The following is a 12,749-nucleotide window of genomic DNA, read 5'->3' as shown; positions in this document are numbered from 1 at the left end:
CCTCAACCCCCCCGCATCCCCCAGCGCTCCCCCTCCTTCCTCCTCCTCCTCTTCCTCCGCTCTCACTGCGCCACCGAGGCGCTGGCGGGAGGGGACACGCAGGGCCCCCCACGGCCGTGCCACCCCTCCCGGTGCCGGGACACGGTGGGGCTCCCCCCCAGCCCCCCAAAAACCCTCTGAGAGCGAGGCGGCACCCCCCTCCCCAAAACTGATCCCCCCTCCTCGCAGCGCCGCGCCCCCCGCGCGGGGTGACCTGGCTGTCCCCGCGGGCTGTCCCCTCGGGGGCTGGGGGGCACTGGGGGGGGTCTCACCTGCGGGGCTGGGGGTCTGCAGGCTACCCCGCTTCTTGAAGGAACACTTGGCCGGGGGGGCAGAGGACATGGCGGCTGCAGGGGGGCCGGGGAGGAGCGGAGGGGCTGATGCTGGCGGTGATGATGATGATGGTGATGGTGATGATGGTGAGGGGGGCGGGGGGCGCCCGGGGGACTCTTACGGCGGCGGGGCCGCAGCGGCCGCTCCCTCCCCTGGTTGATGATTGATGCAGGAACCCGGGAATGGACCAAAGTCCCCGGCGGGGCCCGGCCGGAAACCGGCACGAGGAAGAGGATGGGGCGGGCGGAGGATGTGGCGAGGAGGAGGAGGAGGAGGAGGAAGGAGGTGGCTGCGGCGCTGGAGGGTGGGGGGGGCAAGACCCGGGATGGAGCTGTGAGCTACGGGAGGAGCGGGGCTGTGACAGCCCCGAGCCAGCCGTGACCCCGCTCACGGACAGCCCTGTGCCCCCCCGGACAAACGTGACACCCCCGGAGGAGCGCCCTGTACCCGTGTGGGGTCAGCCGTGACACCCCGGGACAGACGTGTACCCCCCCCGGGCCGGACAGCTCTGTGTTCCCCGGGACAGCCGGGACTGGGACCTCTGGGACAGCCCCAAGCCCCTCCTCGGGGACAGTCGTTCCCCTCCGGTTCAGCCCTCACGTCCCCCCCGAGCGGGCATCGTACCCCCCGAGAGATGGGACTGGATCCCCCCAAAGTGACAGCGATGCTTCCAAAATAGGGTAACCCCCTCCCCCCGAGGTGGACGCTATGCCCCCCCAATATGGACACTGTGACCCCCGCACAGGCATTGCTCCTCAAAAAGACAGGGTGTCGTTCTTCCCCATCCAGAGACCGCCCCATCCCACTGGGAATCCGTGTGCCCCCCAAACGGGCACCGTCACCCCCGGGATGGGCATCCCCCTCCCCAGGGCTGGCGCTGCGCCCCAACACAGACCGTCACCACCCCCCCGTTAAGCACTGTGCCCCCAAAGGCACCGGGCACCTCCGAAATCAGCCAGTACCCCCCAAAACGGGGCATCGCCTCCATCCACACCCCCAGCCCAGAAATGGACCGCACCCCAAAAGAAGGACTCGCACTCCCCGCCTCACTCCCTGCTGGGCTGCCCTGAGCCCCCCAGGGATGTCCCCAAGGAGCCCCTGCCCCCCCAAGTCCCCCAGCTCACCCCCCAGCCAAAGCGGGGCCACCCCCAAAGCAGAGGTGGCCGCGGGGTGCCGGGTGTGTCACCTGTGCCCCGTGCCTCGGTCCCCGCGTGTCCCTACCTGTGCCGGGGTGGCTCTGGGTGGCTGCCGGGCTGTGTCCCCTCCGAGCGCCCCGGGTGTCCCCTAGGCTGCCACCGGCGCGGGGGGTATTTTTAGCCGCTGTTCGAGCGGAGGGAATGTCACCCACCCCCCTCTGTGCCCCCCACCCCTTGTCGAGGGGGTGAGGAGACAGCGAGGTGACACCACCCACCAGGGCCGGGCTGGGAGGGCACAGCAGCCGCGGGGACAGTGGGGACCCCCAGCCTGGGTCATGTCCCCTGCCCAGCACTGTCCGCACACCGCGGGGAGGGGGGTGCTGTCTGGTATTTTAATTGGACCCCCCTCATTAGCGCCGAATTCATTAGAGGCTCAGAAAGGGCTTTGTGTCCGCGGGGACAGCGGGAACAGAGTGTCCCCAAGCAACGGCGCTGGCAGCGAATATGCGCCCGGTGGGACGTGGGGACACCGGTGCGGGGACACGGAGCCCCCAGCGGCCCTGTGAAGTGCAGGGGTTTAGGACACCTTAAACCCAAACGTCGGGCACCTGCAGGACTTGTGGCGGTCCCAAAGCCCACCCCGGGGCGGGGTCTCCCTAAAGCCAGCCTCGCAGGAGAAAGGGGGAGGCACCCACCTGTCCCCAGGGTTTGGGGGGACCTGCTGGGCTGGGGGATGGGCTGCGAGGGGGGTGCTGAGCCCGGGAAGAGGAGGAGGAGGAAGGCTGAGCCACGATCCCATTAAAGAGCTTAGGCAGCAGGAGGGCGGCACCCGGCGGGGCAGGATTAGGGGGCCTCGTTACCCACCCCGGGGTAATTAGCTCCCTTTTCCCTGCAGGAGGAATCCCCCGGTGCCACCGTCCCCCGCCATCACCCCCTGCCACCACCCAGTCCCCTGCCACTGCTCGAGCACCCAGGGGTGGGGGACACACACAGGCAGGGGCTGATCCCATCCTCAATGCCCCCCAAAAGTGGGGTCAAGCCCACAGGAGGGACCCCCAAAATGATCCCCACATCCCAAGACACCGCAGGCAGGGGGTGTCACGCTGATGTCCCCCTTATGTAAAGCCCCCTGCCCACCTCCCTGAGATGCTCCGTCTTTTTTTTTCTCCCTGAGCCCTAATCTTTGCCATCTTGGGCTAATTGGATTTCCTGGGTCACATGGCAAGATAAAAAGTCCCCAAATCCCACGGTCAAAAAAAATCAGGTTATCCATGGGGAATTAAGGGAGAGAGCGGGGGGCAGGCAGCAGCGAGGACCCACCGAAGAGTGCTGCTAGCTTGGGGCACCCCAACATCAGGGTGGGGGGTACCTGGCTCTCCTTTTTTTGAATTTCTGCTTCATCTCCCAGTGCCCACCTCGTCCTCGAGGTGTGCGTGCTATCTCCTTGAAGAGCTGGAAAAGCCTGGGGACCTAGACGAGCTTGTGGAGTTATTGGAGGAGGAGGAGGACGAAGCCATGGGGAGCGGGGCCAGTGCCGAGGACAAGGAGATGGCCAAGAGGTCCAAGGAGCTGGAGAAGAAGCTCCAGGAGGATGCGGATAAGGAGGCCAAGACGGTCAAGTTGCTGCTGCTTGGTAAGGCTGGAGGGGCTGTCCCCTGGACAGGTCCCTGTTTCCATTCCCTTGAGACTGAGGGGATGTGGGGATGGGGACAGGGACAGGGAACCCATGACCCCCTGGGCTCCTCCTGCCCTGGCTCTGGCACCCCTTGGACAAGCCACCATCAGCCTGGAGAGGTTGTCCAGGAGAGGACGTTATCCCTGGGAAGGGCTGGATGTGGCATCGGCTCTTGGGGACAGCAGGCACGTAGGGGACAGTGGAGAGATGGGGAAGGGGCCAAGACCCTGGGTCCCACATCTCGGTGGGACGCAGGACACATCCCCAGCGAGAACCTGGGGAGCTTCTGCCACCAGCACCCTGAAACCTGCTGGAGGGTGCCAGGCAGGAGATGGTTCCTTGGGGGTCCCTCTGCACCCCACGGGGCTAGGGCGTGACCCTGTGGGGCAGGGGTGACTCCGTGGGGCAGGGGCCAGCACTGGGGCCTTATCCAGGTGGGGGGGCTGGGGTCAAGGCGATTAACACCCTAATTCTAAGCAGCTTCCTGTGCTGCCCTAAGCCGCTTACGGCCCCAAAGGCATCGCCGGGCACTGCCCACGGCGGGCGGGAGCTGTGGGACCCGGGGGACCTGCACCCAGGGACCTCCCACCACCCTGGGGGTCCCCGAGCTGTAGTCCCACACGGTGCAAAGGGTGACAGGAGTGTAGGGATGACAGCGGTGGTGGGAAGAGGCCAGGCTGGGTGTCTAGGCAGGGGATGGGTGGGGGACAGTGGCTTTGGTCCCCATGGGGGACCCATCACTGTGGCAAGAGGCCCTGATGGGCACTAAGGCATCCCTCCCACCCTTTTCCAGGGGCTGGAGAGTCAGGGAAGAGCACCATCGTGAAGCAGATGAAGTGAGTATGGCCTGAGCCAGACTGGGGAGGGGGAGGCCACAAGGATGAGCCACCAGCTCTTGGACATGGGGTGGCTGGATCCCCAGTCACCCCCCCATGTCATCTGGTGGTGGCACCTGTGATTCCCAGTGTGGGGTGGTGATCCCCACCCCAGAGGGGATGTCCTGGCTTGGGGCTGAGGCCGCTGTGCCTGCCAGGATCATCCACCAGGACGGTTACACGGAGGAGGAGTGCATGGAGTTCAAGTCCATCATCTACGGGAACATCCTGCAGTCCATCCTGGCCATCATCCGCGCCATGTCTACGCTGGGCATCGACTACGCCGAGTCCTCGTGCGCGGTCAGTCTGGCTGCTGTCCCTGTCCCCAAACCCCGTGACGTGGGGCCAGGGCAGCCCCCAGAACCAGGGTCCACAGTGGCCCCATGTTGTCCTCCAGTCCTGAGGGCACTTTGGGGGGGACAGGGGCCACGGGAGGGTTGGTGACAAGGTCCCTCTTGCAGGATGAAGGCCGGCTGCTCTTCAACCTGGCTGACTCCATAGAGGAGGGCACGATGCCCCCCGAGCTGGTGGCCTGCATCAAGAAGCTGTGGAAGGACGGGGGTGTTCAGGCGTGTTTTGACCGCGCTGCCGAGTATCAGCTCAACGACTCAGCCGCGTAGTGAGTGGGGACACAGCGGGCACAACAGGGACCGGCCTGGGGACCCCTGACAGCTCCTGGCCAGCTCCAACCCAGCCTGGCAAAATCCATCTCCTCCCTGCTCCTGGGAGTACCCAGAGTCTGCCATTCTTCATCCCAGCACTGTCATCCTCCATCCCCCTGGTGTCACCCATCCATCCCACCAGTACCATTCCCCAATCCCACCAGTGCTCTTCTCCATCCCACCAGTGCCCTTCTCCATCCCATCAGTACTATCCCCCACCCCAGTACTGCCATCCTCATTCCATCAGAGCTGTCCTACGTCCTCCATCCCACTGGTGTCATTGTCCATCCCACCAGTGTCATTGTCCATCCCACCAGTGCCATCCCCATCCCAAAAATCTAGTTCCCTAGAGTGAGGCATGGGCAGCAGGTCACATCCCTTCCTGTTCCCCCAGTTACCTGAACCAGCTGGACAGGATCACAGCCCCCAACTACCTCCCCAACGAGCAGGATGTGTTGCGATCCCGAGTGAAGACCACAGGGATCATCGAGACCAAGTTCTCTGTCAAAGACCTGAATTTCAGGTGGGTGGGAGCCTCCCCCACCACCATGATCACTCCTCCATGATTCCCCCAGCCCTGATGGTGGGGAGGGATTTTGGGATGACCCTGACACTCGAGGGAGCACCAATGCCCTCCCAGACAGTGATTCCTGTCCCCTGAGGATGTGGCACTGGAACCATCACATGGGGGGTGTCAGGAGCAGGGGTGTGTGTGTCCCTCAACCTTGTCCCCTCCTCCTCATCCCCTCAGGATGACCCAGCAGCAAACTAAGAACTCAACATCTGCTCTAAAACTGGACTTTCCCTTTTCCCAGCTCCTTCCTGAAGCTGTAGATGATGGCCAGAAGCCACGGTCCAACACGAGCATCCCCCGATGACTGGAATGGTGCTCACTGAGCACTTCCTCACAGGCTGCAAGGTTTCCATGGATAATTTGCTCAGTGAAATCACCACAATTCTTCACTTCTGCCAATCCCAGGAGGGACTGGAACCAGTCCCTACCCTGAGCATCATGTGGATTTATCTGTGATTTTGGGTGGGCAGCAGACTGGGCAGGCAGCAGGACCAGCTGCTGCTGCAGCAAACAGGGAAAAGCTCTTTTCTTGGGAATGGGGGCGGGCTGCAGTGGCCCAAAGGGGGTGTCAATCTGTGACAATCCGCTTCCCTGCAGAACCGCATGCATGAATCCCTGCACCTATTCAACAGTATATGCAACCACAAGTTCTTTGCCGCCACCTCCATCATCCTCTTCCTCAACAAGAAGGACCTTTTTGAGGAAAAGATCAAGAAAGTCCATCTCAGCATCTGCTTCCCAGAGTATGATGGTGAGTCCAGACCCTTCCCAGCCTTACCCCTCCTCCTTAGGACCCCCCCAAACCAGGGCCCGGGGAGTTGTGTGGTCCCAGCAAAGATGCAGCAGCTCTGTTTTGGGATATGTTGTGATAGGGCTGGGGAAGGGAAATGAGGATGATGAGAACTGGCTCTATCCCAAAAAAAGGCTGGGGAAGGGGATGAGGATGAGCAGAAGCAGCTCCATTCTGCTCTGGGAGGTGGTGAGTCAAATCCTGGGAGGCTGGAGCTGAGGAGAGGATGGATGTGGCCTCAGGAAGGTGTTTGGAAGAACAGAAACGGGGTAAAAATGAGTTCTGTGCTACACACATGGTCAGCACTCCACCCTTTTCCTCCAACACCCACCCCCATGGGAGCAGCTTGGAAGCATTCCCCCCCTCTGCAGGTCCAAACACATTTGAGGACGCAGGGAATTACATCAAGACCCAGTTCCTGGACCTCAACATGCGGAAGGACGTGAAGGAGATCTACAGCCACATGACCTGTGCCACAGACACACAGAACGTCAAGTTCGTCTTCGACGCCGTCACAGACGTGATCATCAAAGAGAACCTCAAGGACTGCGGCCTCTTCTGAGCACCAGCAGGTATGGGAGAGGCTGGGGCCAGAAACCAGGGACAGGAGAGGGCAGGAGGGTGGGCAGAGCTGGATCCATCCCAAAAATGGCTGGGGAAGGGGATGAGGAAGAGCAGAGCTGGCTCCATCCTAGAAAAAGAGCTGGGGAAGGGGAGGGGGATGAGCAGAGCCAGCTCCATCCCAAAAAGGGCTGGGAAAGGGAAGGGGCATGAAGAGGAGGATGATCACTATTGGGTCCATCACATAAAGGGCTGGGAAAGGGGAGAGGATAAAGATGATCAGAGCTGGATCTCTGAAGAAAGGGCTGGGGAAGGGGACTGGGATGAGAATGATCAGAGTTGGCTCCATCCCAGAAAAGACTGGGGAAGGAGAGGGAGGTGAGGAAGAGCAGAGCCAGATCCATCCCAGAAAAAGGGCTGGGGAAGGGGTAAGGCAGATCAGAGTTGGTTCCATTCCAAAAAAAGCTCAGGAAGGGGAGAAGGAAAAGCAGAGTTGGCTCCGTCACAAAAAAAAAGAAGCTGGGGAAGGGGAGGGATTTGAAAATGATCAAACCTGGATCCCTCCCATAAAGGGCTGGGAAAGGAGGACAGGGATGAGAAAGAGCAGAGTTGGCTCCATCCCCCAAAAAGGGCCAGGGAAGAAGTAGGGGGATGATCAGAACCAGCTCCATCCCCAAAAGAAAGGGCTGGGGCAGGGGATACAGATGATCAGAACCAGCTCCAGCTCAATCCCCAAAAAAGGGCTGGGGAAAAGAGAAGGGGATGAAGAAAAGCAGAGCCAGCTCCATCCCTCCCCAATAAAAGGCTGGGGAAGGGGCTGGAGATAAGGATGAGCAGAGTCAGCACCATCCCAAAAAGAAGAGCTGGGGATGGGGATGATCAGAGCTGGCTCCATCCCCCAGAAAAGGGCTGGGAGGGGGAGAAGGATGAACAGAGCTGGCTCCATCCTGCTTTCTGGGGTGGTGGGATGTAGGTCCCCCTGGTTTTGCCATCAAGTCCTGGAAATCCTAGGAGTAGGGGAGGATGGAGTGGGAGCAGTGGGAAGGGGGAAGTCTGGGGTCCCATTAGCCCAGGGACATTAGCACATCCCTGTGCTGAGCTCCCATGGGATTCAGTCCACCCCACAGTGGGGTGGGCTCAGACAGACAATTCCCACCCTTGCACATGGAGTGATGAAAACAGATTCCCAAATCCTCCACCTGAGCTAAAGGGAATAATTTTATTGCTCTCCTGTTGCAATTGCAGCCCAGCCTCAGTGGATGGGAATATCCCAAGGCACACTCTGCTGCTCCCAGCCTTTTAGCTCATCCTAAAACTTTAATTAGGGTTTATCACCCTAATTAGGGTTTATCATCCTAAATCTTGCACTAACTCTGAGCAGCAGCAGGAATTTCATCCTCTCTCCCTCCTTTCCAAGCAGCTCCCAGCCACTGGCTCTGGCACTTTGCTTTTCAGAGAACCTCTGGTGCTTCCCTTATCCTTGAATATTAACAAAAAAGCAGGAAAAAGCTACAAAAAGAAACCAAAGCAATCAAAAAACCATCAAGCAGGTTCCCTGAAGGCAGGAGGCACCAGCAGGTGACACTTGGAAGGTGGGGAGGGAGGGAATGCTCCATCCTCATCACCATGGAGGAAGGCAAAGGGATGAAGTGACACATGTCCCTGAACCCCACCTGAGCTTTTCTCTTGTTTCCATAAAATTGCTCCTCTAAGCCCTTCCCTGGGTGTGTTTAACTCCCTGTTCTCTCTCCCTCCCTCCCAGAAGAAGAAGAAGAAAACATTCCCATCTCACCGTTCTGCTGAGCAGAGCCAAAGGAAGAACCAACCCTCACCACACGTCACTCGCTCCCACTTTTTCTATGACCTGCCCAAATCCTCCTCCTTCCAAACCCAAACCTGGAAGGGGCTGAAGCTCAACTTCCTGCTCCCTTTCATGGCCATTTCCTCTTTTTTTTCCAAGGAAGAACCCCTGTTCTCAGTGTTTTACAGGAGGTTTGACACCAGAGAGCACAGCAGGAATGGGAATACTGAGGGAATTTGGGAGGTAGGATAGACATGGCCCCCTTGCTCATCCCTGTGCAGCCCATTCCTGCCCTTGATCGAAGCTGGATGAATCCAGGATGGAATTTCTGGGAAAGGTGGAGGCTCTGTTACCCCCAAGTCCTCCTGGGAACCAACCTCAGTCCCTCAGTCTTTCCTGGGAACCAACCTCAGCCCTTGGGCAGGACAAATCAGGGGTTTGTGGGGTTGTTTGGGCCCTAAATGGAGGGAATTTCTCAGGCAGGAGGGGCTGGGGAATGGAATCCCAACTCCAGCCCAGCAACAGGCTGGATAAAGAGGAAATGGTTACTTGAAAGATTTTCATTCTGCTACTTAGAGCTGCATTTGCTCTGTCTGTTTGTAAATAATCCATAGATGAGCCCTGTATCCATCCTGTCCCTGTTTCCTGCAGAGATCTCCCATCCAGCTTCATTTAACTGTAGGAAAACACAATAAAGGAATACGCATGATGTGGATGTTCTTCCTTTCTCCCACTTTGCTCCATTCCTGTGTCCCAGAGCTTGGATCAAGGGATATTTCACCTGCTTTGCATCCACTCTGGGGTGTATGGATCTCTGGATCTCACCTGGATCACCCCATGGCCACTGCTGGGCTCCTGGGGGGTGGGATGGGGGTCACCATGCCAAAAAACTTCCTGGCCAGCACCCCTGGATCAGATGAAGCTCCTGGATGAGTTTAGAGGATGAGTTATCCCATGTGGGATAGCTGGAAGGGAACTGTCAAACAGACACAGCTCCAGACAGCTTGGAAAAGATTCCAGAAGAGGGAATCTCCCTCAGGGCTCCCCCTGCAGCACACACCAGCCTCCCTGAGGAATTTATCCTGGATTTCTAAGCAAGAACAGTCCCACCTCCATCCCAAAGTGCCCAGAGCAGAATTCCCAAGGGGATCACAGCAGCCAGTAAGATTTGGGCTACAAATGAACAGTAATTATCCATCTGCCAATAATCCCATGGGCAATGGGATTCCTGGCATGTTCCAGCTGTGCCAGCATGACTCAAGTCTTTGGGACCAGCACACCACCACCAGTGGTGGGTGATAAAGCACAAGGAACCTCCCTGTCCAGATAATTCCACCCAGGTCCCATCAAAGCTCTTCCTTTCCTTCTCCAGCAAAGCACAAAAGCTGGGAACGCTCCTGGAAAAGGGAAGAATAAAGTGGAGAAAAGGCTACAATCTTTACTCACCATTTTAATACTGCCAACAAGTCTAACAGATCCAACTGTACACATGACAAACTGGGAGGAGTCTGGATGCAATCATGGATCAGCAAAGGAATGTAGGACTGGTTAGGGATGGCACTAGAGGGAAACGGGGATTTGGCACCACACAGACAAAGTAAAGGCATGCTCAAGACAGGGCTGGGCAGGGAGGGCCATGGGAAAGGCAGCACAGAATAATGCACCGTTTTCATCCCAAAAAATGCACAGGAATCAGTGGTTTGGGAGCTGGGAAGCAGCAGTTTTCCCCCCAGCGAGGGCTCAGCTCCTCTCCCCACCGAGCTAGGATTATGCTGAGCACAAATCCATTCCCATACTGGCATAAAACTGGGCTGAAACCCCCAACAGAACCTAACCCCTCCTTCTGCTGCAGGAGCCTTTCCCAAAGCCTGGGGGGAGCAGGATGGTAACAAATCACACATGGAAAAAAAGCTGAAGCTCTAAGGATCCCTTAGTAGCTGCAGAAATATTAAATCCTGGCCATAGCAAGTGTTAAAAACAAGGAATTCCTGCTAAGAGGAATATTTTCTGCAGGATCTGCTCACATGTGCATAGTTAAGTGATTTTTTTTGTTGCTTTTTTAATTATTATTATTTTTAAAACAAGGTTTGCAAATAAAGAAATAAAGTTTAGTAAAGTTATAGTTTTCTTGATGGAAAAAAAAAATAACCTTAAAAACAGACTAGTGGTGGCTTGTTAACCAAAGGAAGAGAGAAAGCTACATATCCAAGGTCTGGAATCCAGCTGGAATCCACGGCACATCCCGGAGATCAGGCCGTCCAACGATGCCAGGAGGATCTACTCCCACTACGTGGCTTCACTGTGCCCTAATTCCACATCCCACAGCAATAAAAGGTCCCTAAGACAGAAGATTGTGCTAAAGAATTCCAGGATTCCACATGTTCTCTGCTCCTGGCTCATGCTCGTCGCTGTCCCCACGAGGCACCAAGAGGCTGGGGCTCACCAGGCAGAAACACTGGGAAGGAAACCAGGAATGGAGAAGGGAGCAGAGAGAGCTGTTCCCAGCGGGGTGCCCAGAGCTGCATTTACCTCTCAGTAGAGCCCACACTCCTTGAGGTTGTTCTTGATGATGACGTCGGTGACGGCGTCGAAGACGAACTGGACGTTCTTGGTGTCGGTGGCGCAGGTGAAGTGGGTGTAGATCTCCTTGGTGTCCTTCCTCCGGTTCAGATCCTCAAACTGGCACTGGATGTAGGCAGCTGCCTCCTCATACGTGTTGGAGCCTGCAAAGGAGAAGATCCCTGGCTTTGCCCACCGGCTCACGGGAGCTTTTAAGTCCACATTAAGCTGCTTGCAACCATCTGCCTTATCCAGCTACAAATCCAAATCCACCATTAACTCCTTCTGGGGGACCTGAAGTCTATCCTCTGGGCACTTGGACATGGGATCCAGGGATTGCTGTGTGCTGGGACAGCCAGGCTCCACAGGGAGTAACAAATCCTGGGAGTCATGGGCTGGAAGGGACCTTCAATCCCATCTCCTTCCACCCCCTGCCAGGAAGAGGGACACCTTGCACTACAGATTGCTCCAATCCCTGTCCAGCCTAGCCTCAAGCACTTCCAGGGACAGGGAATCCACAGCTTCTCTGGGAATCACAGAAATCAACAGGTTTGAAGAGATCTGAAGGATTTTTTAAACATGTAAATGCCTTGAGCAGTGCCCAGGTAAAACTTTCCATCTGTGTGGAATCACAGCAGGGATGGGTTCTGGAACAATCCACGTTGAACACGGACACTCCAGGATGGACAGGAGCCAGAGCAAGACGTGGTTAAGTTCCACAGCCTCTAAAATTGAATTTAAATGGAATTATTGTCCCAGTTAGGTGTGGAAATGGGCAAGTGACCTTGATTTGTTGGAGTGCAACCCTTTTTCCAGGGAAGGACAAAGGTTATTCCCAACCACAGCTCTTCCAAGAAAACAAACTACCAGCCAACTGAACAGGCCAGAACTGTCCAGGAAGCACAGGGAAGGAATTGGGGGAAAAGTTTGTAACTGATTTTGGGTTGTGCAAGGCTCTGACTCACTCACTGCTGGCCCAGTGACACAGATGATCTCCAACCCCAGGGATCCCAGCCTACCTGTGTACTCTGGGTAGCAGATCGTTAGCGGGCTCTTCTTAATCTTCTCCTCAAACAGGTCTTTCTTGTTCAGGAAGAGGATGATGGAGGTGTCTGTGAACCATTTGTTGTTACAGATGCTGTCAAACAGTTTCATGCTCTCATGCATCCGGTTCTGGAAAAGGAAATCCAACGGGGGAGACGTTAGGGAAGGGTGGGACAGAAGGGGGACAGAGGCCCTGATGTTTTTTGGGGTTTTTTTGAGTTAGGTCTAATAAGCTTTCGGAGGAATATAATACACTTAAGATAGCTTAGCTACTTTTGGAGGTATAAAAATCAGCAGAACGGCTTTTGCTGCAGTGTTGGAAACAAAAAGGTTTAATAAAAGGCAAAATAACAAGCAAAAAACCGAGTTAGGTGCAAGAAATCTTGCTCTTGGTAAAATACTTCACAAAAGCAATTGCTTTCTTTGTTCACATATTTTTTCTAGTAAATTGCATAAGTGAGACTTTTTAGCTCTTATCTAATTAGCTGCCCTTAAGTTCAGAGTGAAGTTTCTAAGGTTTTATGAAGTAGTTTTTCACCTAATTGATAAGAGAAACTTCTAAGCTTCTTTCCTTTTTAAAAAGACAAAAGATAATTTTGCCACTCTGTCAACAGAAAGCACACTCCTACACTGCTGCACAGGCCTGACTCAAAATTAAGGTGTCACCACCACATCCTCAGTGCCATTGCCCCAGGGGGAG

General features: G+C 56.3%; 3 protein-coding genes across 4 annotated transcripts in view; 1 reads left to right on the top strand and 2 right to left on the bottom strand.

Annotated features, from left to right (window-relative positions):
* AMPD2 (adenosine monophosphate deaminase 2) overlaps positions 1-484 on the bottom strand; it is a gene marked incomplete at its 3' end in the record, with an annotated part of 8,075 nt that extends 7,591 nt beyond the window's left edge. Inside the window, exon 1 of the mRNA XM_039711910.1 lies at positions 312-484. Coding sequence (XP_039567844.1) covers positions 312-381 — 70 coding nt within the window. The remainder of the gene's footprint in view (positions 1-311) is intronic.
* Positions 485-2,757: 2,273 nt separating this feature from the next.
* On the top strand, positions 2,758-9,218 carry GNAT2 (G protein subunit alpha transducin 2). Its single transcript, XM_039711909.1, has 8 exons — positions 2,758-3,141; positions 3,977-4,019; positions 4,217-4,358; positions 4,520-4,677; positions 5,115-5,277; positions 5,892-6,045; positions 6,456-6,656; positions 8,411-9,218. Exons 1-7 carry the CDS (start codon positions 3,024-3,026, stop codon positions 6,644-6,646), a joined length of 969 nt encoding a protein of 322 aa, XP_039567843.1. The 5' UTR covers positions 2,758-3,023; the 3' UTR covers positions 6,647-6,656; positions 8,411-9,218.
* Positions 9,219-9,876: 658 nt separating this feature from the next.
* The window catches only part of GNAI3 (G protein subunit alpha i3), a 29,517-nt gene continuing 26,644 nt past the window's right edge, over positions 9,877-12,749 (bottom strand). The window contains exons 7-9 of one of the 2 annotated variants that reach the window (XM_039711907.1): positions 12,025-12,178; positions 10,976-11,169; positions 9,877-10,901 (exon numbers count right to left, since the gene is read on the bottom strand). In XM_039711907.1, the coding sequence (XP_039567841.1) occupies positions 10,979-11,169; positions 12,025-12,178 (345 nt within the window). In that variant the 3' untranslated portion in view covers positions 9,877-10,901; positions 10,976-10,978. The remainder of the gene's footprint in view (positions 10,902-10,975; positions 11,170-12,024; positions 12,179-12,749) is intronic. The other variant, XM_039711908.1, reaches the window with a different exon arrangement.

The sequence above is a fragment of the Passer montanus genome, unplaced genomic scaffold, assembly GCF_014805655.1.
Source record: "Passer montanus isolate IOZ18808 unplaced genomic scaffold, ASM1480565v1 scaffold252, whole genome shotgun sequence".
Taxonomy (NCBI): Eukaryota; Metazoa; Chordata; class Aves; order Passeriformes; family Passeridae; genus Passer; species Passer montanus.
Note: the sequence above shows the minus strand (reverse complement) of the source record. Positions and strands in the feature narration are given on the sequence as shown.